Raw genomic sequence first — 25565 nt, 5'->3', positions numbered from 1 at the left:
TGTAACGCCCGAATAACACCATCTTTATCATCAAGAGTCACCTAAATCTGCGTTTCTAGAACTGCAATTTTGAAAAATTTATAAGAAAGAGCCCCTGATTCCCCCCTCTCTTCTTAACATAATCTAAGAGAATCCTAAAATTGCGTTTTGGAGTATATATTTCGAAAAACTGCCGGTTGAATGGCACTGAAACTCACCTTCCACTAACATTATCAAAATCAGGGCCGACGCCAAGGGGGGCGGTGCTACCCCCCCCCCCCCCCCCCAGTTTTTATGACAAAAAGCATTTTTGTAGTAAAATTTAAATGGAAAAAGTAATGTTAAAATACAATTTAGGAACATCCATGATTCTCTTTTAATCAGATTGTCAAAGTAAGGGCAGCGGAAATGTGCGTTTCAAACATTTTTAACGCAAAAAATAGTATTCAGTGCACTATTCACTAGGCCACAGAGTGGGTACGTCTGCTTAAGCGGAAACTATGGACCTGGCTCAAACTCAAGTATTGTGCATGAGTAAAATTAGCATAATAGGAGGGAGAACCGGCGAAAAAACTAACATGGTGCACGGCTTATCTCTCGTCTGCCCTGGTTATACAAAACCATGCTTCATGGTTCTTCAGTTAAAAAAAAAATAGATAAATAAATAGGATGGCTTCATAGGGGCCGCCGAAACATTTCCCATATGTAATTTTTTTGATGAAAAATAATTTTCTGAAAATCGTTGCTTAGTGGAGAAAAATGCCTGGGTCGCAGAAATATATTTGAAACAGAGAGAGAGGGGGGAAAAAACAGTTTAATGCTAAGAGAGATTAAAAATATTGTGATGAATGATCACACCAGGAGTTCTAAATATTTGAACGTAAAAATCGTGGGTAATTCAAAGCTCAATCAAGAGATGCAGGAGTAACATTTAAAGTAAAATGAAGTGGAATAAATAAGGCCTAAGGTATCGCACAAAATTACCACATCCGTTCAAAATGTTAAAAGTTCTTTTTCTGGGGACACAGACGCTTGTGTTTCAAGAAAACAAAAATATTAGGCTGGAAATTGACAATTTTACGGTGGAAAATCCAAGCAAATAATCGTGTTTGGCGAACTAAAATAGGAAGAAAGTATTACCACACTATGTTTACCAATAATTAAAACTTAAAATGAAGACAGGGAAGTAGACAAACTGAGGTGGACAACTCCAATTCCTTCTTTTTACGTCCCAAAAGCTGGTCAGGAATTGAGTTTTTAAAACATAGGCCTTGAAAAAATTTCGGGAAAACGTTCTAAAACCCATTGCCTACTCAATTAATCAATCATCATCATTCACGGCCGAATAAATTTCGTCTTTTGGACTTTAATTTAAAAAAAACCTCCTTGAGGTCTTTCGAACCTGACCTCCTCCTAATATTACTAAAGATCCTCAAAAATTTTATTGACAAGGCTTCAGAAAATTTTTCCAGGGAGATCTCCCAAACTCCCCACTCCTCTAACAGTATCAATCCTCCTTCAGTGAAGTAAGTGAAGTAAGTTCGGTAAAGCTTAAATTACGTTTTCGGAGCTTTGGTTTCAAGAAACTGGCGGTGCACTTCATTTTAACAAAAAAAGTCAACAACCACATTTTAAAGCTTTCATTTTCAAAAACTTTTGGAGGGATGGCGTTCGCATCTCTATTCTCTTTAATATCACTATAAATCGTCTAAAACTGCATTTTTTGAACTGCAATTTTCAAATTCCCCCCCCCCCCCCCCCCCCCATTTACCTGTCGCAATCAGAAATAATTCACAATTGCGTGCTTGGAGTTTGAAGAAGTTTGAAAATTTATCAGGGGATGACTTCGAGTCTCTTCCTCCTGTAACATCACCATAGATCGTCTAAATCCGAGTTTTTCAACTAAAAATCTTGAAAAATTGCCGGGGGAGAACCCCCGGACCGCCTCTCATAATCAAATATAACGTACGATTGTATTTTGGGAACCAAAATTTCTGTAAAAATTATTGGATATATTGGACCTCCTCTCTACATACTTCCTCTCCAACCCAAAATATATTCTAAAGCTGCGTTTTTATATCTTCAATTTCGAAAAAAATCCAGGAGGTAGCACTTCGACACCCCCTATTTCTGATTGAATATTCTCCTTACAATTAAATTTATATTACTTGTATTAAGGTCCAGTAAAATGACTATCCCTGCTAAACCAGAAGCTAAATCTCTCTCTCTCTCTGCATATTGGAACATGCGTTTTAAACAATTAAGGGGCAGCCAAATGTGTACCCCCCTCCCAGTTTTTTGACCTAACGACGGCCCTGATCAAGATCTATCAAAACTGCGTTTTTACGTAAAGCTACATGTTCGAAAATTTAAGTGGAGCGGAACTTTCGTCAACATTATTAAAGATCGTCTTAAATTTCAATTTAGGGCTTCAATTTCGAGAAAATTCCGGGAGAGCTTCCAAAAACTCTTTTTCTTAACGTCACAAAGGTCGGCTACAATTGTAATATTAGAGGATCAATTTCAGAAAACTGCCTGTCCCCTAACCATAGATAGTCTAAAATATGGTTTTAAAGACTTTTATCACGAAAATTTTCCGGGGGCGAGCCCGCGAATCTCTTTTTTCCCTAACATTACCACAGATAGTTAAAAACTGCGTCTTTAGAACTACAATTTTGAAAACTTATCGGAGGAGAGCCCCCGAACCTGCCTTTCTCCCTAACACAACGGTAGACTATTTACAATAGCGTTTTTGAAGTTTCAATATTGAAAAATTACCGGAAAGAGGCCATCAAACCTTTTATCCCCCAAACATCACCAGAGACCGTCTAAAACTGGGTTTAAAAATACATTTTCTAAAATATTTCGGGGGAGACCCCCCCCCCCGTACTCTCTAGCTAACTGACTATTATATTTCTGTTTCAAGGTTCATATTGCATACATCTAGTAATCACTCCATCCCTAAACAGAAAGTTGAATCCATTCTCCCTGTAATTATTCATACCTTTGAAGAAAAAAAAAAGGTGCAGCAAAACTCAGGGGTCTCCAAAACTTGTTTACTCAAGGTCCACGTTGCAAATTTTGGGAAGGCGAGGCGGAACAATCCAACAATATTTAAGTTCAAATGGTATTTGTTAGCGCTCCCCCCCGCCCCCCCGGGAATTCGACTGGAAATTAGATATTTTCAAAATTTATGTTTAACCCGATTCGAAAGCGAGAAAAATTTGGGGGGGGGGGGGAATTTGCGCCATTGAGCTTGGGGGGGGGATGGGCACCCCTGCTTTTTGATCTGTTAAAAATTGATTTATTTTAATTAATTTATTTATTTTACAAATCTAAAAATTAAATCTAAGAATAAGGAGCACTCGCCGAGAACTTTCGAAAAAAATAAAGATTATTTGAATCGAAATATTTCTTTAAAAGTTATTAGCTGGATAGGGACAGACAGACAGACTGACAAACCGACAAACGCAGATTATCCTCGCTCAAAATCCTACATGCTATTTGTAGTTATTTTATTTATGACTTTCCCCCCTTTTTTCAACAATATTTTAAAGATGCATTAAGCCTTTTTTTCCTTTTACGGGAAAGAAGCCCAAAAACTATGGAATTCAGTTTTGCTTTATTGATGCTTTAGTATATTACCTTCAAATTAATGTTTTACGCATGAAGCTGTTATTAATTTTGCTAGTGTTACGCCTGGAAAGTAAAAATACTCCAAAAGCTGGTTATTAGGATAAGATAAATATCCGTGATTGACTGATTTTTCTTACAAATGGTGGGTGCATTTGTGTAAACCCAGTATAGGCACAATTGTTGGTTTTCAAAAACACTCTACCAATAAGAATAAAAAAATAATGATAATAAGATCAAAACTGATTGGCTGTTTGAAATCAGAGTTCAAAATTACCTTAGGAACTCTGCAATCATTTCTCAATGAAAATCGTTATTTACTAGGATAATATAAAAAAAAATATTGAAGAGAAAAGAAAATGAATCCACATGAAAAAAATTATATGAATCGTTTTTGCTTCACGTTTCAATTTTGGAAGGAAGTAATTTATTTGACCATCATGAATGATTCATGAACAACTATTTTCGGATCTTTATTTCACCTAAATTAAAACATATTAAAAAAAATTGAATGGTAAGATCGGTAATGGTGTTTTTGTTGGTTTTCAAAAACACACTCTACCAATAAGATCAAAAAAGTAAGATCAAAATTGTGATTGGCTATTTGAAATCAGAGTTAAAAATTACAAACACTATAATGGGTTCGTTTCCAAAATTTTAAAAGTATTTTTTTCTGAAAGAACATGCTTAAAAACATAGGATCTAACTATTTTTAAAATAATTTCTTTAAGTTTAATATTTAAAAAAAAAAAAAAAAAAACTTAAATCGGTGTGCTTTCATTGTTTATATTTCTTGCTGATGTCATCACAAATGAAGAAATGCCATTCTGTGTTGCCATTCACAGAACAAAATATTTAATTCCCATCTTTACTCGCATGTATTGGCAACGATATGGTTGATAGCAAGCGGGAGCGCAGTCTTTAATTCGCTTCTTGATTATCATAACGAAAAAACGCGATAAACAGATGCGCAATAGTACATCATTTGTGACGTCATAAAGACCACGCCTTGTTTGAAGAATCGAACAGTTTAAAAAATAATTAAAAATAACTGTTGGGAAAATAAAAGTGTTTTCTGGGTCCTTGTTTTTTTTTTTTTTTGCTCATTCTATCCATTTCAATGACTAAACGTAGTGCTTTTGACTGAAGGAAACCATCCCATTGTTTCTTGGAACAAAATTTTTCTTTAACAGTATAATACAATAAAATACTGAAAAAAGAAAAAGACGAATCCATGAACAAAATTTTAAGGATCGTTGTTCACGTTTCAATTCTCAGAGGAAGTAATTTATCAAACCATCATGAATGATTCATGTGCAAAGATTTTGCATGTAAACCTGTGGTGTAGTAGGTTAATCTTATAGCCATAGTGGAAATTAATTACCGAAATTAGTACCTGATATTGATCTCTGACTAGCATTTAAGTCTACATGGGACATATATGTAAAATACATTAAGCAACTTAAATTGGGAAAAAATGAGTAATTATTCATGCGAAATCACAATGCCAAGCACTTATTCATAAACACTTAATCATCGTGGATCTGCTTCAAGTAAAAGGAAGATGAATCCGCTTTTGTTATCATTTATTACGAGGGTAATTAATTATTAATGTGTTGCTTGCATATAAATAGAATTTGATATGTACATTGAAGTATTATATTTGATTTTATTTTAAAAGCTGCGGAGAAATTAGTTAAATATTTTTTATTATCAATTATTTTCAGAATGAAGTGATTGTTCTTTCATGGAAGTTTCTTGTTTCTGACACTTCTGATGTTAATTTTATGCATTCATTTTTTTTTCATGCATCAAAAATTCCCGGAAAATATTTTCATTGAATTTTGAACTCATTTATGCCTGATAAGAAGCTATGTCAATTGCATTTGTTTTTGTTTTGTTTTTTAAATTCAACGTGATCAGATTTGCAAGCTATAAACTATACCCTTTAAAAATTTTGTAGTATGTGAACTCTTTTTCGGTTATCATAACAATTTCAAGAATCTTTTCAGTTATATCTTAGGAAAGAGGTTCCCAACCTTTTAAAACCCACGCATCCCTTTTTCTGTCTCATTAACCATGTGTGTTCCCTCAACAAAAACCTTTCTTTTTATTAAAATGCGTCAAAAAAGACAAAGTTTAACGTTATGTAGGTAATTCAAATTAAAAACAAGAAATTTATTTTAATGAACGTGTCATTCGAAAGTTTTCATTCATTAGACATAAAACTGAAAACAAGACTGGCAAAATAATTAGTGGGAACCCTGGGCTTGTTTTTTATCCTAAAAATTCATCAGTGCTTGACTTCAACTTGCTCAAATTCAGCCGTTACTCATCTTCAAGATAAGTTTGTCTCTATACCTGCTTTTCAATTAAGACTCTCTAAAACCCTTTTTTGTGGGAGTAAATTCTGTTAAACTGCAGAAGATACTTCACAGCAATGTCCCCGGCTTAATCCAGAACAGTCGCAAATCCTTCTCAACATAAGCTCGTTATTATCTTTTTTCTTTTGGTATGTTAAACTTGAAAACTCTTTCTCGCAGAAGTCAGTAGTCGTAAACCCCAAACGGTACTTCACAGAAACGTCTGCTAGTTTATTGTATTCGTTTGCTAATTAACATCTGTTCTGATATAACAGAGTATTGCAATAGATTTGTTTGAACGTAAGCTTTTGTCATAGTTGAATTCTAGCATGATGGGTTAAAGTTTGTCTAATTTCTGGTAGTTAATCACTTGCCTCTCAGAGATTCTCGTGCACAGAAGCAATTTATGAAGATGGTACTCGTATTTTTTTCACCACTTCCCTCGATAGCTAGTTCGCCTGAAGCCTGACACTTTTCCATTAGATTACTTACATTTGGTGTTCACTCAGTTCTCTCCGACTGTCACAGAATATCGCCGACTAACCTACAATTTATTGAAGTGAGTTTGGCAAGAAATTATACAATGACATTCCAAAGCTCTACAAATGGATGCTAAAACCAAGTTTCATTTTAAATTAGGCAGCTAATTTATCAACGCGTTATTTTTTTCCCTTGAAGTGCCGAATGATCATCCCGATACTATATCCTTTGAACAACCTTTACCAAGTTCAACATTTTGGACCCTTACTTTCTTTTAGCTGCCTTTCTCTTCTGATTGGACGCACCGCAGAACTTCAATTCGTCTTCAACTCGATCTTTCCACCTAGCACTGCGTCTTCCTGTTCATCTTCAGCCCCTTGGATACATGTCGTAACCCATTGAACTCTCCAGAATTTTTAAGATTTCATTTACTATTTAGAAACATCAAAACGTCGATTTTCTTCCCAGAGATTAAGGGAAAGTGTGTTCCTAATTATTAAAACTGAAGCAAATCTGAATACGTTTGAATTGAGAAACACTTAGCGATCCTCTTAGTAAACTAAACGTGTTATAAAACTCTTCTCATTTACATAATAGCACCAGGGATGCCCCGATGGGAGGTGACCTTCCACTGTGATCTTCGAAAAAATTCCTTATTCGGCCAATTTTGTTTGACGAATCGATAAAATTGCCATCATTTGGAAAACTTTGGAATTTTATTTGGCAAAATTATCATCATTCGGCAAAATTTGGAGCTCCGTTCGACAAAATTTCGAGTTCCATTCAGCAAATTGAGAATTTCCGCCTTCCCAAAAATTTGAATTCATGCGCCACTGTATAATTGCACTGTCGGTTTCATCCACGTATTTGACAAGAAAATGGAGTGTGTTTTTACATCACTACTCTCGCTACATGTCCTTACCGGAAGGAGGTTTTGATATATTGCTCAGGCTAATAGCCATCCTCTATAACGGCCAATCCTGAGACTGATTTTCACGTTCCTTCCAAAACATTTTTTTTTCTTTGAAAAGAGTTGCTCGAAAAACAATGTATACTGTTAAGACTGCTGGTTGCATGTGGCAACCTGCATTAGGGTAAAACGTTGTAGCAACAGTGGCAACTACTCAAGTGTGACATTTAGCTCCCTATGGCATCTCAATAATTCCCTTAAAAGTGTCATTTGGTTCCGTATTGCACCCTATGCCACTTCTAAGGATGCGATTTGGCTCCCTCTGATATCCTCAAGAGTGCCATAAGTGGAAAAATGGCACCCTTAAAAAGATTCCTCTGGTGCTACAACGCTTCACCCTGAAAAATGCCAATCTGCAATAACTTTGCCAAAGAGGGAAAATTCGCCAAATAAGGTTTCTGGCCTTCAATTTACCCCTCATTGACTGGTGAAGAAAGAGTGACAAGAGCGAACTAAATGCCGAGTTGCCGGCCAAGAGTTGCATTTAGTGCTTGAGCCACGTGCTGGGATGAATGGGGAATGCAATCACCCTCCTAATCCCGATAGCTGTGGGTCGGGAGTTTAATATAAAAGCAGCTTTGAGGATTGGATTGTCAGAAATCGTGAGATAGCATCTCCGAGTTTCAGCTCGTTCTTTCTACGGGAAATTATTTTTTTCATGTTTTTCCGCCCTTCAAGAGAGTAAAGAAGGAAAGAGAAATGCCAGGGGAACAATAATAACATTCTTTAACACATAAAATTTTGGGAAAACTAAATCGAAATTCAATACAAATACCAAATACTGAACGAAGATTTTATGTTGCGTAGATGCAAATGAGTTTAGGCACTGTATTTGTTTGTGCACAATAAAACCCGTTTAGTTGAGCAGCTTGTTAAATATACCTGTATTTTTGATTAAGCATTTTTTTAAAAAGAAAGTTTACCCCTCTTTTAACAGCATGTTATTAATTTTTAAAAGATAGCAATAACTCCAATTTATTGATATTTTTTCTTCAGCTTTTGAAAAATCTTTACAAGTTAATTTTTCTTTGATAGAATTTCTTTTCCTTTTTGGGAAGGAGTGAAGAAAATTCTATTTGTAATGTTCAGAAGAATACCTGGAACTACAACATATCGTCAAGGCAGGAGAGACGTAAAATTTGAATTGAAGGCGGCAAGCATATGAGCTTCGTACAGTTATAAAGTTTCTCCCCTCCCCCCCCAAAAAAAACTTTGAGATACACATATTTTGCAAGAGCAATGGATTTAGTGATAAAAAGCCCTTCCCCCCTCCGAGATTACGTTTTTACTCTTTAGTACTTTATCGCACCGTCATCTAATCGCCATCCCATGGAAAAGATTTACTACTCTCTTCATCAGCCTTAAATTGATCCAGCGACATTTTTCATTGGAAATCTTCTGATTTCTAAATATTACAGGTAACATTTTCTATAGGTGATGAATCCTTCAAGTAATTATGAAAGAAGGATCAAGCCTGTCATATAATCAGCTTAAAAGATGGGGGTAAAAGAAGCAATTCTTCTCTTAGTGACAATTTATTGAATAGCAATATTTCCTCTTAACAGAGACTTAACTAAATTCGCATTTCAATGTCAAATATTTTCTGTCCATTAAATATGCAATATGAAAGTACGGAAATGTATAAGTTGGCTATATAAAGCAAAAGGAATACATTGACTTACGGAAACTACAGAAAAGAAAATCAATCATCTTCCAAAAAAATACCTCTTGCGTTTGGCGTTCAGTGAAACCAGAATTCTCTAAACGTTTGTACCATTTTGTGTAAACTTAAGATTAAATCGTCGCTAAAAAAAGACAAATGGACGTATCTCAAAATAAAAATCGAAAATAGAGTTATGACCACCACAGAAATGTCCAAAGTCGGTTTTATGATATGACCAATGGGCGTATCTCTACAATAAATAGTAAAAAAGTTACAAAGTCCGTCACACTGGTGGCGGTTTTCAAGCAATACCTAAGCAATAGTAAACTGAAAATCTTTTAATCGTTTTTCTGCAAAATGCTTAGAAGTGAGATACGCCCATTCGTCTTATTAGCGACGAAATGTTGTATCGCTGGAGCATCATTATGGGGTAATTTACTAGGTGTCTTATAAACTGGAGTGAAAACCATTGTCTTGTAATTTGACAACCGCTTTGGAAACCATGCATTTGCTTTTGTGAAACTCTTGATCATTTCAGACTGTTTACAGAATCGCATAGAATTCAGAATCTTTATCTCCTGCTGGGAATATAGATGGATAAAATAACTCGTTCTGGCTCAAATTCTATCATTAAGTTGATCATTATTATTTTCTTCTGATGATTAGAGCTTGTGTGAGCAATTTAGGTATAAAATCTACCCAAATTCTTTTTTGGTCATTTCAGATAAGCACTATAATTTTGAGTTTCGCTGGGGCTAGGGTGAGTTAAGAAATGCCCCAAATATAAGGCCCCTGCCGTTAAAAGAAGGTATTAGATATTAAGAGCGAAGAAATTGACAATTGGTTAATTTCTAAATTTAATCTCAGAAATTAACCAACTAAAATTTGATTTGAATTTTTTGGATCCATCGCCGTAGCAATGCTTTCGTTGGATGAACACTAAGTGGTGCAGTTTTAGGAATTATTGCCATCCATGGATATTCATGAGGCGAATGTTTTTACATCCATTGCCATAGCAGTGCCATCGTTGGATTGCCGCTAGGTTGCTCTCTCCTCCATATCGGAAGTCAACGCGGGCGTTGACAGAAGTTCACTTTTTGAGGCAATGCGATTGGTATTTAGTATTACGGGAGCATTGTTTCATCAAACGATTTGACCTTCGATCAGAGAGTCAAGTCAAACCGTCGGTCGAGGCCTTCTTCAATCAATAATCTGCCGTTTAGGTGCTTGACCAAGAGTCGAATAATCCGTTGGATACAGCCGTTAGTATTTGAAACATTGTAATAAATGTAGGTAATCATAATCCACTCTGAATTTATTAATCAAGATGATTAAAGAAATCTAAGAATTGTGGCTTAGAGCATTGTCGTTAAAACCCACAATGCATGAGCAAAATACATGTAAGCCCTTCAGTTCTATTATTATCTGTCCATTTAAATACTGCTGGAATAGATACACACGAATTTCATCGACAGATTATGCTGGGGGTGGGGAGGGGGGAGAGAGAAAGAAATAATAATTAATTGTACTTTGACGTTGGGGGAAATCGGATTTTTTTTTAATCTGAATTCCATCGAATGATTTCTATTAAAAAAAAAGGAGCAAGGAGATTTTCGGTAACTTCAGTCACTTCTTTCACATGAAACAGAAGTAAATCAATTTTTATTCCGTGTAAATTTTCTATTTGCTGATGAAACAGGAAACCACCGATTTAATTGATGATCTATAATTTGTATCATCAAAACTGAAACACTTCTGTAGGGACTGAGTCCATAAATCATTGGAGAGGTCGCTGGCTCTCTCTCAAAACTCTTCGCAACTTCGGTTCTTCCAGTAATTGCATCGTTTATCGAAATTATGTAATGAGCGGTCATTATTGCTTTATTTTTTTCTTTGTAGATACAGAAATAGAGTATGACAGAGTTTGTTTTAATGTCACTGTGAAAATTAGGAAATTTTTTTATGTCAATACTGACCGCCTCAGGAAAATGGGAAAGGTGAGCGTTTTATTAGCAAAGCGATAATAACTCGAATTTCTTTCAGTCGTGATTTGCAATGGAGCAAACCTGTTATTAACTTCGAAACATATCAACAGTTCTTACGCACTGAATATCAGAACTTTACCAAGTAGAATTGGGCGCATTTCCTAATGGATAAATGGTATTTCCTCGCCTTTTTATTTTAATTTTTCCATGAGAGGATGGTAACATTTGGCTTATAATTGTTGCTTACTTAATGCAAACATCATAAGACATGTAGATTTTAGTTGGGACATAGCTACTTGTACTCGGCAAGTACATGGAAATTGACGTAATTTTCTCTTTCGGGCCGTTTTTGATGCATGTGCATAGCTGCTAGGAGGTATTAATTAGTACATTTTCTACGTAACTGCATAATTATGGATAATTTTCTTATATAATAATTATGTCTACTATTTAATGGTTTTTTGATGTACTTCTCAATGAATTTGCATGTTGTGATTTTAGCCAGCTGATGCAGTTTATTTCTTTTAATGCAGCAAGTATAAATTTTTATGCTTATAAAAGTTATTAAGTATTCAAGAAATTATTAGATCACGCATTGCGCTCTTTATTGAATCTATTTTTTAAGTTAAACAAGGGAAAAATAAATTAAAAAACCCAAGAAAGTGTTTTCTCGAGTTTATTCATTCCATTGAAATCTTTTGAAGTAGAATTTAACAATAATCTGTTTGCCTAGATAGAAGTATTTATTTTTAAAAAAATGAGCTATTATAGCATAATTTATTAATAAATATCGAAGAAATGCTTATTGCAATTTTGCACTGTAGCAAAATCAAGGTGCATATTTTTATCATTGTGGACGAAAGTTTTTTAAAAATACCTGATCTGGAAAGTTTGCAATGGTAAGCTTTCAAATATTATGGGGTCTAAGGACCTTTAACCTTCAGAATTTTCGACTTTCTGAAAAAAAATGTGTTATGCATAATTTAATTCTGAACAATTTGATACCTTATTTATTACCATACGCAAAAAACTTTTCAAGTTATCGTAAAAATGCGTAACCTTTCCCCGTAGAGATTTATGTTAACAGCAGCTATTTAAACCTCTTTTTCTCAGGTGCTGGTTTTGCCGATTTCTCGTTTTGCGTGCGTGGTATCTCAGAAAGTTTCTTATTTTCGTAAAACTTTTAATGCATGTTTGTCTGGTATATTTTTATGATCTGAACCTAAATTTATTTATTTATTGAAAACTGTTTATTTAATTTTTTGAAATTTTTGAGGTTAATATCAAAATTTTCCAAAATTTTGAGCGAAAATATTTTTTTTTTAAATTAACTTTCATTTTTAGTTAAAATTTAGGTTCTGCTCATAAAAATTAACTAGGCAAACATGCATTAAAAGTTTTATTATTTTTTTTATAAGTTATATATATAAAAAACTTTCTGAGATATCACGCACGCAAAACAAGAAACCGGCACCTGAGAAAAAGAGGCTTAAACAGCTGCTGTTAACATAAATCTCTATGGGGAAAGTTTACGCATTTTTACGATAACTTGAAAAGATTTTTGCGTATGGTAATGAATAAGGTATCAAATTGTTCAGAATTAAATTATGCATAACATATATTTTTTCTAGAAAGTCAAATTTTGAAGGTTAAAGGTCCTTAGACCCCTTAATATAAAAGAATCTCAAATATAAATGTAATGGTGATTTCACTCTATTTTAGAGCCACACAGTAATACAAAACGAAATTGAAATAATGATTAAACAGCCTACGAGAGGGGGTGGGGTTATGACCCGGATTGTGCCACTGATTTTTTTAGGGATTTGTTTAGGGTCTCAGTTTTTTTCGAGGGACTCTCGTTCTTGGAGGGTGCTTCGTGGAGAGTGCGCCATCGCTCTTGGGGGATATTGCACCCCCATATTAAGTTTTTCTCTTCGCTAAAAGCCATTCTTGCTTGTTTTCTGCTTGTCTCATGACCTGAGTAAAATCTTAGCAAATTAATGTCAATTGATGTTAGGATTAGTCATCACTGGTTAATAGGTTAAAGAATTTGATGGGGGATTATCTTTATTTTATTTACTTATTTTTTAAGTGACACTAATGAATTTAGTTTTTCCTTAAGGTGAGGATAGGTCATAGCCAGAATTTTGCCTGGGGGAGGGGGGGGGGTTCATCGTCTCATAAGTGTCGTTGCATGTATAATACTACCATGCTAGGATAGGCATTATGGCTTGAAATTAAATGTTCTGAGAGATGATAAGCCAACTCATCGCTATGCCTTTGATTTTAGTGCACTATATGTGTTTATGTTTATGATTCTTCTAATTCGCTTACTTTCCTGTGAAAATATATATGAATGCAAGTTATTGGTATAAAATGAATTTAATAAAATGGAATTACAGCATAAAAAATTAGGTAAAATGACTAAAGATGACTGTTGACACAAATAGAATAACATTAATATTAAATACACAACTTAAACCGTCAACATTAATGATTTATATTGTTAAATAGATCAAAGAAAAAGATTGATGCTAAACACAACAGAAACAGGCTTTTGAAATAACGAAGAAAAATCTAGATTAGCCAGTCAATCAACGGAATTTACAATAACCAAATATAATAGAATTTTCTTCGTTAGCGTTAAAAATTGTAAAAGCTTTGCCACAGGAAAACGTTTTAGGCTTCTGACAAATTACTGCTCAGAATTTGAAGGAACATTTAAGTTGATATGGCTTCTTGTTCTGAAAGAGCTCTTCGCCAATATATTCTTTTAGTCGCCCGGGATTGGTCGAACTTTGTTCATGAGTAGTATTGAATTTTATGTAATAATAACAGCAGTAATAGTAATAATAACACTAACAATAATAATAACTTGTAAAATAATCAACATTTGAGGGGAAAAAGAAATATTGATAAATATTATTAATAAGAGGTCAATCGTGGGCAGCAGAGCAAAATTGTGGTAGAAATAAACTATTGCTTTCCTTCTAAAAATTACAAAATTCAATTGTTCTATGGTTCTCTTGAACTGACATTCCATACATAGCTGTACGGAGGGTCAGTTCAGGCACTGAGCGGGTGTATTATTTCAAAAATCTAATTAAACATTTCAAAAGCTTTAACTTTTCAACTGCCTTTCTTAATTAAAGATAAAATGTTAATTTATTAGTATTTTTTTGTTCTTGACTCACGCCATAGTTTCAGGTGGAATACGTAGCTCCATAGCAATAAATTACTTCCCTGGCACTTGCGCCAGGCGGTGTTCGCACCGATTAACTTTTAATAGATTCAACCACCTAACCACATAATTGGCGGTAGCGCGTGATTAACCGAAGGTCAAACAAAGGTGATATAAAACTCACGACTTGGTTATTACCTTTTGTAGACGTCTTCGACCTTTTGATATGCTACAGTCCAGATGTTCCAATGATTCGGGAAGAACATAGAAATCTCTTTCCGATTGGAAGGCACAGAATGTTCAATAAATTGATTGTTCGTGGGAGGGAGGTGTTTTGGAATGAGAGGTGCAAGTGTCTTCTAAATTATTATTGATGAATTAGTTGTGACCTGGTGGGTTGGCTGGCCTGTTACTTTGTTGCTAGAAAGCAGATGTCTTTTAGCAGCTAAAGAATTTCGGTTTTGAAAGGCTAGACCAGTGGTTCCCAACCTAGGGGCAATCGTTCCCAAGGGGACGAGTTGAATCCTCCCAGAGGGGCCATAAGTCCGTGATGGGCAATAGGGAGTGATGATTATTCAAGGGAAAAAATAAAAATTATAGTTATAACATGAAAAGCTAACGTATATCGAAATTGAAAACTTATACAAAAACTATTGTTCCGAGTTCAGATAAAAAAAAAAATCACAGATTAAAAAGAAACAAAAGTTCAGTCGCGTGCTCCCCATTCCTCGGAATAGCTTACAATTTGCATTCATGGCAAGTCCCAAATGTCAGAGCAAGGCGAGATCCACCTTCTCACATTTTAGTTTTTATTCATCGTTCATCACATCATTTATTTGATATTCACAAGATAAACATTGGTCATGCAAAGCAGATTCATTTTCCAAACCTTAAAAGTGTTAAAAAAAAAGAAAAGAAACGATAATCAAAAATTTCTTGATTACAAAAATCTCAGTTCTTACTGATAATTTGAACCAGTTAAAAACTGACTTTGAACATTAAATCAAGATTTGAGGTCTTGACTTAGAAATTTCCCGATTGGATTTTAAATCCATTTTTCTTTGAAATTTTTCTTTGATAAACTTGATAAATCTTTGTAGAGAGACCTGCAGACCAGATCTGCAGTATGACATGAGGTTTAATTCGTTTTCAAGCAGCATGGTTATGCGTCAGCCTAGCTTAAGTGAAGCTTTTGGAGACATATCCACAACTGTGGAAGAAAACTGAACCGCTTCTCACCTCTTTAGGCAACATATTAAGTTCTAAGTTCCTGCCTTTCAGTTCCTCACAAAATAAAGAATGAGGTTGGACATTTGCTTCAAAAGGAACCTGCTTTTGAATCTGACGCATGTAAGCTCTGCCATTGAAGTCTTAGTTGAAATCCACTAAGAGGCACCACCATGGTAAAAATAAACAAATAGGTTTTCAAATTTTCTTTATTTTTTATTTTTTTTAAATCCTCAACGTTTTCAGTTCATCCAGATTCTAATCGAAAAAATATGACACATTAATGATGAAAAATGTGCTCCAGAGTTTGAAAAGTACGTTAATGATCTTAGTTATGTATTTTTCTTCAAAAATCAGTTCTGTTTGGAAAAAAAAACACTAGTGCAAATTTTGTTTTTCTTTCTTTTTATGCTTGAGAATAGATGTGGTAAAATGGCTGTATCTTTTACCTTTTACTTCAAAATAAAATTATTCATTTATGTTTTCAGTAATATCGATGCTCGAATGCGCCAACTGAGGATTTTGCAAGGAAAGAGGAATGCGGGAGGGAGGGGGCGATAAGTGTCAGCCAACCTCTAAAGGAGGGCGAAGGGCAAAAAGCTTGGGAACCACTGGTAGACTAAATTCTAATTGCAGGAAATACGTACCATTGTCTGATTTTTTTTTTCTTTTTCGAGTGTAGAGCTAGAATGATTTTAAAAATGTTTTTATAAACTACAATGTTCAAGAGTAAGTGTAAGTAAAATAGCTTTGTCTTTTACATTTTACTTCAAAATAAAATAAGGCATTTACTTTTTCAGTAATATCGATGCTCACTTGCACCAACTTTGAGTTTTCAAGGAAACTATGAATGCAAGAGAAGGGATGCGACGATAGGTGTCAGTCAACTTCTAAAGGGGAGGGGGGGGGGGGGACCACTGGGTCAGGCTCAAAAATTCATTGACTGCAATAATTTTAAAAATATTTCGACAAACCCCAACGTTATTCTTCTAAATTATTACAGATGAATTAGCTGTGACCTTATGGGTAGGTCGGGCAGTTACTTTGTTAATAAAAACCATCTTGAGCTGTTCCCTTTTTAAAAGACTAGACTCTAGACGCATTGCAAATGCAGAAACTATCAACTACTGTCGGACATACATACTGTCCGGTGAATGTGGTGCTAGAATGCCTATCCAATTATTCGTATAAATTAAAGTTCATAAAAAGTCACGAAATTGATTTCCATATCGTTCATGAAATCATGGTTGTACATTGTTCTGAGATCAAGTACATTTTGTTAACTAAATGCATGAAAGTTGAATTCCTTTTTTCTGAATTAGTACAATAATAATTTATTGTTTTTTTATTAATTTTATAAAGTTACGGTGAATAATGTTTTGTGTGTGAAAATTTATCTTTGGTTTACAAATAATTTCTAAATAACTAAAAGAGCTGGCAAACCTAACTGTCTCACTCGTCGGACATACTCCTTTTTAAACAGACATTTCCCAAAACTATTCAATTTCCTGAGGTTAAAAAAAAAAAAAAAAAAACATGGTCACCTTACCTATGGAAGTATGGATTAAGGGATGAAACATTTTTCCGCTAGCTGACCAATTTTGAACAACCATCAAACATTAAAGCAGTGAACTGTCATTTGGTTGCTACCTTTACATTTCTCATATTGGGCATATTTTTCCTTCACTGGAAATACTCAGGAAAAATAGTTGAAAGTGCTATTCTTTGTGGGAATTAGTTTCTGATGCGTGTGAAATAAGTCTTTTCACTGGGCGTAGACAAAATAAGGAAGTATCGAAAAATATTGTCAGCTGTTTAACTAAGCTGTCAGTAAACGGAATAGACTAGAGAAAGGGAACCTTCGGACTTCTTGCAGCTCTTGGATGAAGCGTTTAGTATCAAATACAGCACAATCCAGAAAAAAAAAAAGGTTTCATGCTTTGCTACATATTTTTTTCGTTTGAAAAAATTTGGTATATGGTTTCATGTTTATTTCCTTTTTTAAATTTGCAATATTGTCTAGAGTTACTTGCAGATAAGAATAATGTAGACTGAAGACAGAGATACAGCGAGGATTTTCTTCAAGGCCTGAAAATACTACTTGACGTTTTTTAGAAGTATAAAATCAATTTAAGAGAGGAGAAATATATTTGAAAAATAGTGAAGACGTCAATAGTGGTCAACTATTGATGACTAATGACAAATTATTTAAGGTTGAAATGGAAGGTGCCAGGGAAAGAAGAAATTTTAATATTTAAAATTGAGAAGTTTTTCCATTTTGCGCTTGAAAATATAAAAAAAAACATTCAAATGTAATATTTTAAGAAATTTAGTTGCTTCCCTTTCCCCCTTTTTTCACGAAGCCAAATTTTTACTACTGAAGTTTTTTAAGGCATATTTCTGATTTTCAATGCGTAAAATACGCTTCCAATGGCTTTAAAAATAACTGTGGATGAGGTTAAATATACAGGTGTACCAGTCAATTGTTTCAGAACTTCTAACAGGGGTAGGATGCATCCTGAAGACTTGAAATCATATAGCACTGAGGGGTCGGAATGATTTCTCGTCCCGAGAAGTTAGAGATATGCCGGGAGTATTTCATACTGTTCGGTGTTCCATGCGTCGAAGATATGAGGTGTATATTGTAGCTGGTGGGAAAAACCACGAACACATTTTAACCCATACAGCTTTTTGCTTTTTTACATGCAAAATTGAAAAGATTCTTCATTCTTACAGTCTCATTCTTTATGGTCCTTTTGTGTACATCACCGCTTCAGGAAAGCACATCCGAACCAGCATTGCTGTATGATTTTAAGTCGTCAAGATGTACCCTAAGTCTCTTAGAAGTCATGAAACATTTAACTGAGATACCCTGCATAGTATTTCCTCTCCAAATCTTCTAACGGTATTTCTTAATTTACATATTTTCGCTTTTTTTTTTTTTTGCAGGAGATGAGGTTTTTTTTTAAAATTACATAACCGATTATGCAAAATGGGGCTTTAGAACGCTGTTGAATGCACATGAAACCTGTTTGAGAATTAAAGCAAAGTTCTTTTCTTAACGAATTTGTTCTGGTTCGCCATGATTCGTACATAAGATTGCTTAAAGCTGGAAGTAAATCGGATCTCTTAGTTGTCATCAATCATGCCACATTCATAACTTTGTGAGTAAAGTTAGCAAACAGCCATTCAAGTAACGGAAATGCTCAGTTATTTTACTGAAATAATGTGCACAACTTCCGGCATATTGAGGTGAAATATTACACTTCTTTTCACACATGTTTCATAAAAATGGGCTCTGTTTCCCGTGAAACTTGCCGATTCTTTCTCTTTTTAATTACGTATGTTACGGCCAGTTCTTTCTGTATGTTTGGCTCTGAACGTCTATTTTAATTCTTACCTTGTAAATTTAAAAAATAACGTAATTTGTGCATTTTTCTTGTATTTTGATGCTTTTAAAAAATAAAATGCATTGAGTATATACCTTTTGCCCTTTCCTCCGGCCCGAAAAACTTTGAAATGACGCACCTGCGTATGTTTGAACTTTAGTACAGTCATTCGGGGTGAAGTTGAACCTCAATTTCTCTATTTTAAACTGCCCCAGTCGTATTTTAAAAGTTTTATGACAGTAGTTGGCTTAACGCAGGAAAAGAAAAAAAAAGAAAGAAAAACCTTCTCAAGTAGTGTATATTTAACCAAAAATTAAGAACAATTAATTTTAAAATCCATTTAAGATAAATTATTAGTTTGGTTCAAAATTATTCTGCCATTTAGGGTAACTTTGAGCTCGTCTAAAATGGAATACAAACAAAATTATTTCAACTAAATCAGTAAAATGAATGCAGCAAAATAAACTTTCTCAATGCTTCAAAACTCTCACCGTGTACTTCACAACATCACAAGATTTCTATTATTTATAACATTGCATAGAATATTACAATGTAGGATGAACACTTAAAACAACCTCAGAAATAGCTTCTAAAAAGTAACTTCAGAATTGCTGAATGACGAGTTGTGTACAATATTGCCAACTTTTGTTAAGAAAACGAAACTAAGAATCAGAAGAAAAAATAATTAAAATGGAAAACATGCAAAGCAAAATTTTTCCGATCTTGTTTTTGTAAAGATTTATCATAAATGCTTTTATTAGGGATTTACTAAAATATTTTTATAATCTCAGTGTGCATTTCTTATTTAATGCTGCTTCCTTTTAATAGTTTGTTTTTTGTGTTTGCTGTAACGTTTGAGAAATGTTTTATTTTATAGTCTTAGGTTTATAAAGACATGATTTTTAACTTTTTGAAACTAGCACTATCATTAGTGTCCTGTGCTTAAGAAATATTTTAAATTAAGAGTTTGCAAATTGTCAATAGGTAGGGGAGATTGGGGATAATTGATCCCCACCTTAGTTTTCAATTTTTTTTCTCTGCTGCAAATTATCAATTTTTTTTTTTTAAATGTACATGAAGAAAGGTATTTTTTTCCTCTATCTGACAGTATTTTTATTAGTTGAAATGAAACAGATAATTTTGGTAAAATAATTTTTTTCAAAAATTTCATAAAGGGTTCATGTATCCCCACATCTAGTGATACATACATGATCCCTTCATGGGAGATACTTGATCCCACTGAGAAAATACATATACTTTTCATTAGATCGGCAATTTATTTATGGATTTTAGTTTTCTACATAATGTTTCTAAAAAAACACAATTTCTAATTTTTGTATAAGATAATAATAACGTGAACCCAAAATAACATAGTTTCAAGTTTCACTAGACATTTGTAAAAAAAAAATGTACACAACTTTCATGAACTTATGATGTTTTTGATTAGTTACTTATTATCCAATACAGTTGTGAACAATACTATATTTTATAAATAAAACTAACTTTTTTTAAGTGGCGCAATAAAGCTAAAATTACAACAAATAAAAAAAAATAGGATAACAAGCACGGAAATCACTTTACTTGCTTCTTGTCTTGCAATAATAAAATTAAGAGTTTCATCATTTGAATTAATTTTTAAAAAGAGTGAAGAAAAATATAAGTAACAGTGTACTCATAAAAAAGAAAGCCTAGCTTATATGTTTTCAAAACCTGAAAAGTCAAATGCAATTTTTTTCCGGAAAAATTTATTGATTTAACATATTACCTTTTCGCTTCGGAAAACTTAATTCTAACTCTAACTAACTTTCTAGAAATCCAACTTTGCATTCTATCCGCTAATGGGTCAACATAATGGGCAACTCACTTTTTTGTTGTAAGTCTAACTATAGTAAAATCATTTATTTTTTCTTTCAAACAAAGGTTTGACATCTATTTCAACTTGTTGAAGCTCATTTGGCTGATCGGAACATAATTTATATATAAGTTAGTTTATGTTAAGATGTTTGAGGTATTATGCGGGTTACAAGTGTGAACTGATATTTCACTTGTTTAGCACATTTACAGTAGTGATTGTTTAAATCTATCACTCAAACTATGATTAATTTTATTATGTTAACATGGTTTTTTGAATGTTTAAAGTTAATGTCAAATAAGTAAGCAACATTTATATTGTTTTTATTGCGTATATATTGTCATATGGATACTTGATCTCTGGGATCATGTATCCATCTAAAGGAAGGGATCAAGTATCCCTAATATGCGATTTTTACAAACATTTTTGTTCTATTATTACCAATCAGTGGCAATTTACTAAAAATATGTCTCAATTATTAAAGACTGTCTATACTTTAACAATACACTTCGGAATTTTTTTAAAGTTAAGTTTTTTTAAGTTTTAACCTCGGAATGCTTTTTTAAAAAGCGTTTCCCTTGTCACATTCAGACGATCATTTCTTGAGCTAAAACAAAATGGTTGAAAAAAAAACAACAAAATGTTGCCAGTTTTTATGTACAAATATAACTTTAATATAATTGTCAGGTTTCAAATTTCTACTTAATGATTTTGGTACATTTTTGGCTACGGGATCAAGTATCCCTAGTCTCCCCTATAATTAACGCATTTTTTATCATTTATTTTGAATAGATGCAGACTTGTGTCACTAATAACTCTTAGTTTGTGTGTAAACATTTTAAAAACATGAAAATGATGACACTCAAATAAGGAATTATTAAAAGCATTAAAATATGTGCACAAATTTTTCATTGGAGATGTTGACTCTACTTCCATGGCTTCTGATTTAGATATAAACGAAGCTAAGCAGATTGTATAAGAGGTATCGAAATGTGCAGTGTTAGTAGTATCAAGTAGTGTTTAACGTTTGAAAAAACGTGCCGAATTATTGAAATTTAAATTTCTTATCAAGTCTATCTTGTTCGCAAAGATCAAAATGAAAAAAAGTTCTGAAACCGCTGTCAAGGAGGAGAAATTTCTGACATATTGCATGAAGAAAAGAGTAATTTACTAACTGTTGAAATATTTTGCTATATGCATTTATTTTCTTAAATCAATGAATGTTGAATTAAAGGTTCTATTTCAGATTATTCAATAAAATGCGTTGTTTTCAGTAATCAGTTTTTTGCTCGCTCTTTTGGCGAAACACAAATTCGTTTTGGCGCCGAAAGTTTACTCCGATCTAGCAACCCACAAAAACCGGCGGACTTCGCAAACACTTTCTTCCGAATTCAGTTTCGCATCCAAGCTCTTAACACTGCACGGTCGTCTGCTCTCGTGTTAGTGCATCACACGTGTTCTCGATTAAAAGCATCCTCCTCAAACATCACTCAGAATTTATTTTTCAGTCAAAACTCAAAGCTATTTTCCTGCCTTTAGAATGGCATCAAATGTTTTCTTGATTTTGTAAAAAAAATCGTCTGCATTTAAAAGGAAATGATATTATCTTTTGTAAAAGTTATACAATAATATGTACACATATTGTATTTCTTTGAAGTGTTGGATAAGAACCAAGCAGTGGTCTCCATATTTTGAGTGCTCTAACTATGTTACAAAGGTTCCCATTATTCCTTTACCGCAGAAATTAGATCTCTTAAGAAAATCTCTCATTACTTGGAAAGAATTTCCTCGCATTCATCAATCATTGTTGAACCGAGTCATGTCATCGCATGGTTCAAAGAAACTTTTTACAAGTCATGTATTATGAATATTAAGTTCTTGTTTTCAAGTATAAACGCCTCCATACTTATATTTGAAATGAGTTGATTTTTGAATGCAATTTGTTATCTAAATAATATAAAAATGTATTTTGCGATGAAGTTTGCAAAGCACATAGCTTGATTTGACACGACATTTTATGCACATTATTTCACCAAAGAATTATTTTGACTGTGGTACAAAACAGTGTTCATAATGGGTGCTAAGACAAAAATTGGTGATTATGGGAATATATTCTGCAAATCATTACCTTGTTCTGCATAGAATATTTCTCTTGAAAGAAGAATGACATACGAAGTGGAGAAATAACTCTTAAGAAAGTGACAGGAGTTTCTTCGCTTAAGACACGTGGTTTTAGTTGCATCGTTTCTGGCAATGGGCCCTCAGTTCCACATTCCGTGTTTTTATCTTCTGCGAAACTTATTGTTTGTGTTTGTTCTGCAGGGTGGATTGCAAGAACTGAAAATTTACAACAAACCCCGTGTGGCTGAGATTTACTGTGATGCGGCATTCCAAGTAAGTTTTCCTTTTTTTATTTTTTAGTTTTTCCGAAGTGCCTAAAAATAATTTACTTTTCTTTCTCATCACAAAAGAATTTGTGAATTTTGTGTACTGATATTTTTTCTCATCAAATAGCTATTGTGATATTTTCTTAATATTACATGATGACGGAAAGTGGTAAGTCTTGATGTTTCAATTAGTTTAGATTTGAAAAGGAAAAAATAAATGACTGAAACGAACTCCAGATATACTATTTTTCTAACAATAAGTTAAAATTAACAGGCATAAAAATAAAATTTTATGGATTTAACTTTAATATGGTAGGCGCATTTTGAAACAAAATGGAAAAAAAATCATTCACTATTTTCTGCTTCATTTTATGAAATCAAAGTATTTAATGTTTTGAGAAATACAAATGTAGATTTTTACAATATGTAACACAAAAACCTGCAGATTTCTAACCCAGTGCAAAGCTGTACTGCAAAGCTCTAACTTAAAAATTTACAAATGTATAATAGAAAATTGATTCTAAAAAAACTAAACGTGTGTGGCGACTGTCATAAAAAAGTTAGAAAATTACTTTTCTGACCATTTGCAAAGAATAATGTATTGAATTTAAATAACGAGAAAAAGTTGCAGTTTCGTTTGGAAATGCTTTGCTTTTCAGAAAATCTCTTGTGTGCAAAAGCCTGATATATTTCATAAATGAAGTAATGAAAGTTTTTCGAGTTTGAAATAGAGTGCATTCACACGAGACTGAAAATTTCTGTACAATATTGTGTTTTCGAAGCAAGGAAGGATTATGGGTACTCAGAACTTATTTTTTTTTTTTTTTTTGCGCAATCGATACTTTATGAATAGTAATTGCTCAGCCAATGACATGCGAGCAAATATGAAAGAAAAAAATAATAAATAAAACTGATATTAATCACTAAAATCTATGTATTTATGGCGCATCGCACGTCTCTGGCCTACCTGACAAACATATTAAAAACTAAAATTTAAATGTGCCTCTCAATGTGCCCGTGGGAAAAGGTCATTTCCATCAGAGCGCTGAGATTAATAGTATTTTTTAAGTAACACAAACCCTACTTGTTGAACCCAACGCTTTCGGTAAACCGATGCTTCAGTTGAACGATATTTCGGTAGAAAATCTACTAGACACTAGAAGGTTTACATAAGTTGATTTAAAATTTGACTTAATTTATGTAAATTTTCTAAAGTTACTCTATAATGTAAAATAAGAAATAAACACGTTTAACTGCTCATTACTTCTGTAATCTGCAATTTTGTGCAGTTAATCGTTATTATTTCTTATTTTACTCTTCAAGCCCAAAGATCTTTATTAAACTCTCACTTCATTCTTAGCTTATTATTATTATTTGTTTTTTCGGAAACATTTGACTGCATATAAAAAAGTTGAATTTTAAGAAACATTTTCATTAATTTATTTTATTTCATTTATTGTTCTTTATATAGTCCATCTCACTATTGTTAGTACTCAGAAATTCTAAAAAAAACTATTTTACATGCATGCCTCTTGCAAAATTTTAACGTAAAAAACGATGCTTCAAGAAAAGAACTTATTTCCAGAATGCTTGATTTTTCATCGCTTTTTAATAAGATTATTCATCTGACGATGAAGAAAAATGCATGTTCTTCCCGATTAAAGTCTCACGGTTAAAAACGAAGTTTCTATAAGGAGAAAAATATTTATTATTAATGTTCAATTCCATAAACTTCTGGTTACTTTTATCTTATATGCAGATTAATTTTATCTGGAATTTAAAAAGACTTAATTTCACGCTTTTTCTTGATAAAGAACCATTAGAAGTCGGTTTCTAAATGATTCTTTAACTATTGCAATATATCAGTGATTGGAAGTAGCACGCTACAAGTAGTGAAACTACTAAAACTAAACTAGTGACTAAAGTAGTGAAACTACTGTAGTCACTACATTTTTCTCTTAGTTTGTAGTGTTTCAAAGGAAACAAAGTTGCATACTGAGTACAAGAAAAAAAAAACTAGGCATGATTGGCAAATTACGTTTGACGTTAGTTGAGTTGATAAAAATGATTCAAACGATTCTGATTGGTGCGAATTTTTATGCGAGTACGTCAGCAAACGCGCAATTATACAAAATAAGCCCCTTAAAAGTTCCAAATGAATGGTCGAGTTTTCATAATTCGCCAATATTTGAACTGAATAGCCCAAAATCATATGGTTTTGATAGAAACGAGTTCCTCAAATGCGAATGTACGCTATGCTCATGATATAAAATTTTCTAAATTAATAAAATTTGTGCATGTTACTTCTATGGAAAGGTGCATATTTTGCTCTGTTACCAGTACTGTAGTTAGAAAAAAATATTTGGGGGAACGTACCTCTTTTTTTAATAGAGTAGGTGTCATAGTTGGCGGATTTTTATTAGGCCAAATACAGTAAGTTTAGATACTAATTTATG

At 33.2% G+C, this 25565-nt stretch overlaps 1 protein-coding gene across 1 annotated transcript in view; it reads left to right on the top strand.

Annotated features, from left to right (window-relative positions):
• The window catches only part of LOC129220861 (collagen alpha-1(XV) chain-like), a 50048-nt gene extending 26803 nt beyond the window's left edge, over nt 1-23245 (top strand). Inside the window, exons 4-5 of the mRNA XM_054855292.1 lie at nt 23045-23116; nt 23237-23245. Coding sequence (XP_054711267.1) covers nt 23045-23116; nt 23237-23245 — 81 coding nt within the window. The remainder of the gene's footprint in view (nt 1-23044; nt 23117-23236) is intronic.
• The last annotated feature ends 2320 nt before the right edge of the window (nt 23246-25565 follow it).

This window comes from Uloborus diversus, chromosome 4, assembly GCF_026930045.1.
Source record: "Uloborus diversus isolate 005 chromosome 4, Udiv.v.3.1, whole genome shotgun sequence".
In the NCBI taxonomy this organism is placed as follows: domain Eukaryota; kingdom Metazoa; phylum Arthropoda; class Arachnida; order Araneae; family Uloboridae; genus Uloborus; species Uloborus diversus.
Note: the sequence above shows the minus strand (reverse complement) of the source record. Positions and strands in the feature narration are given on the sequence as shown.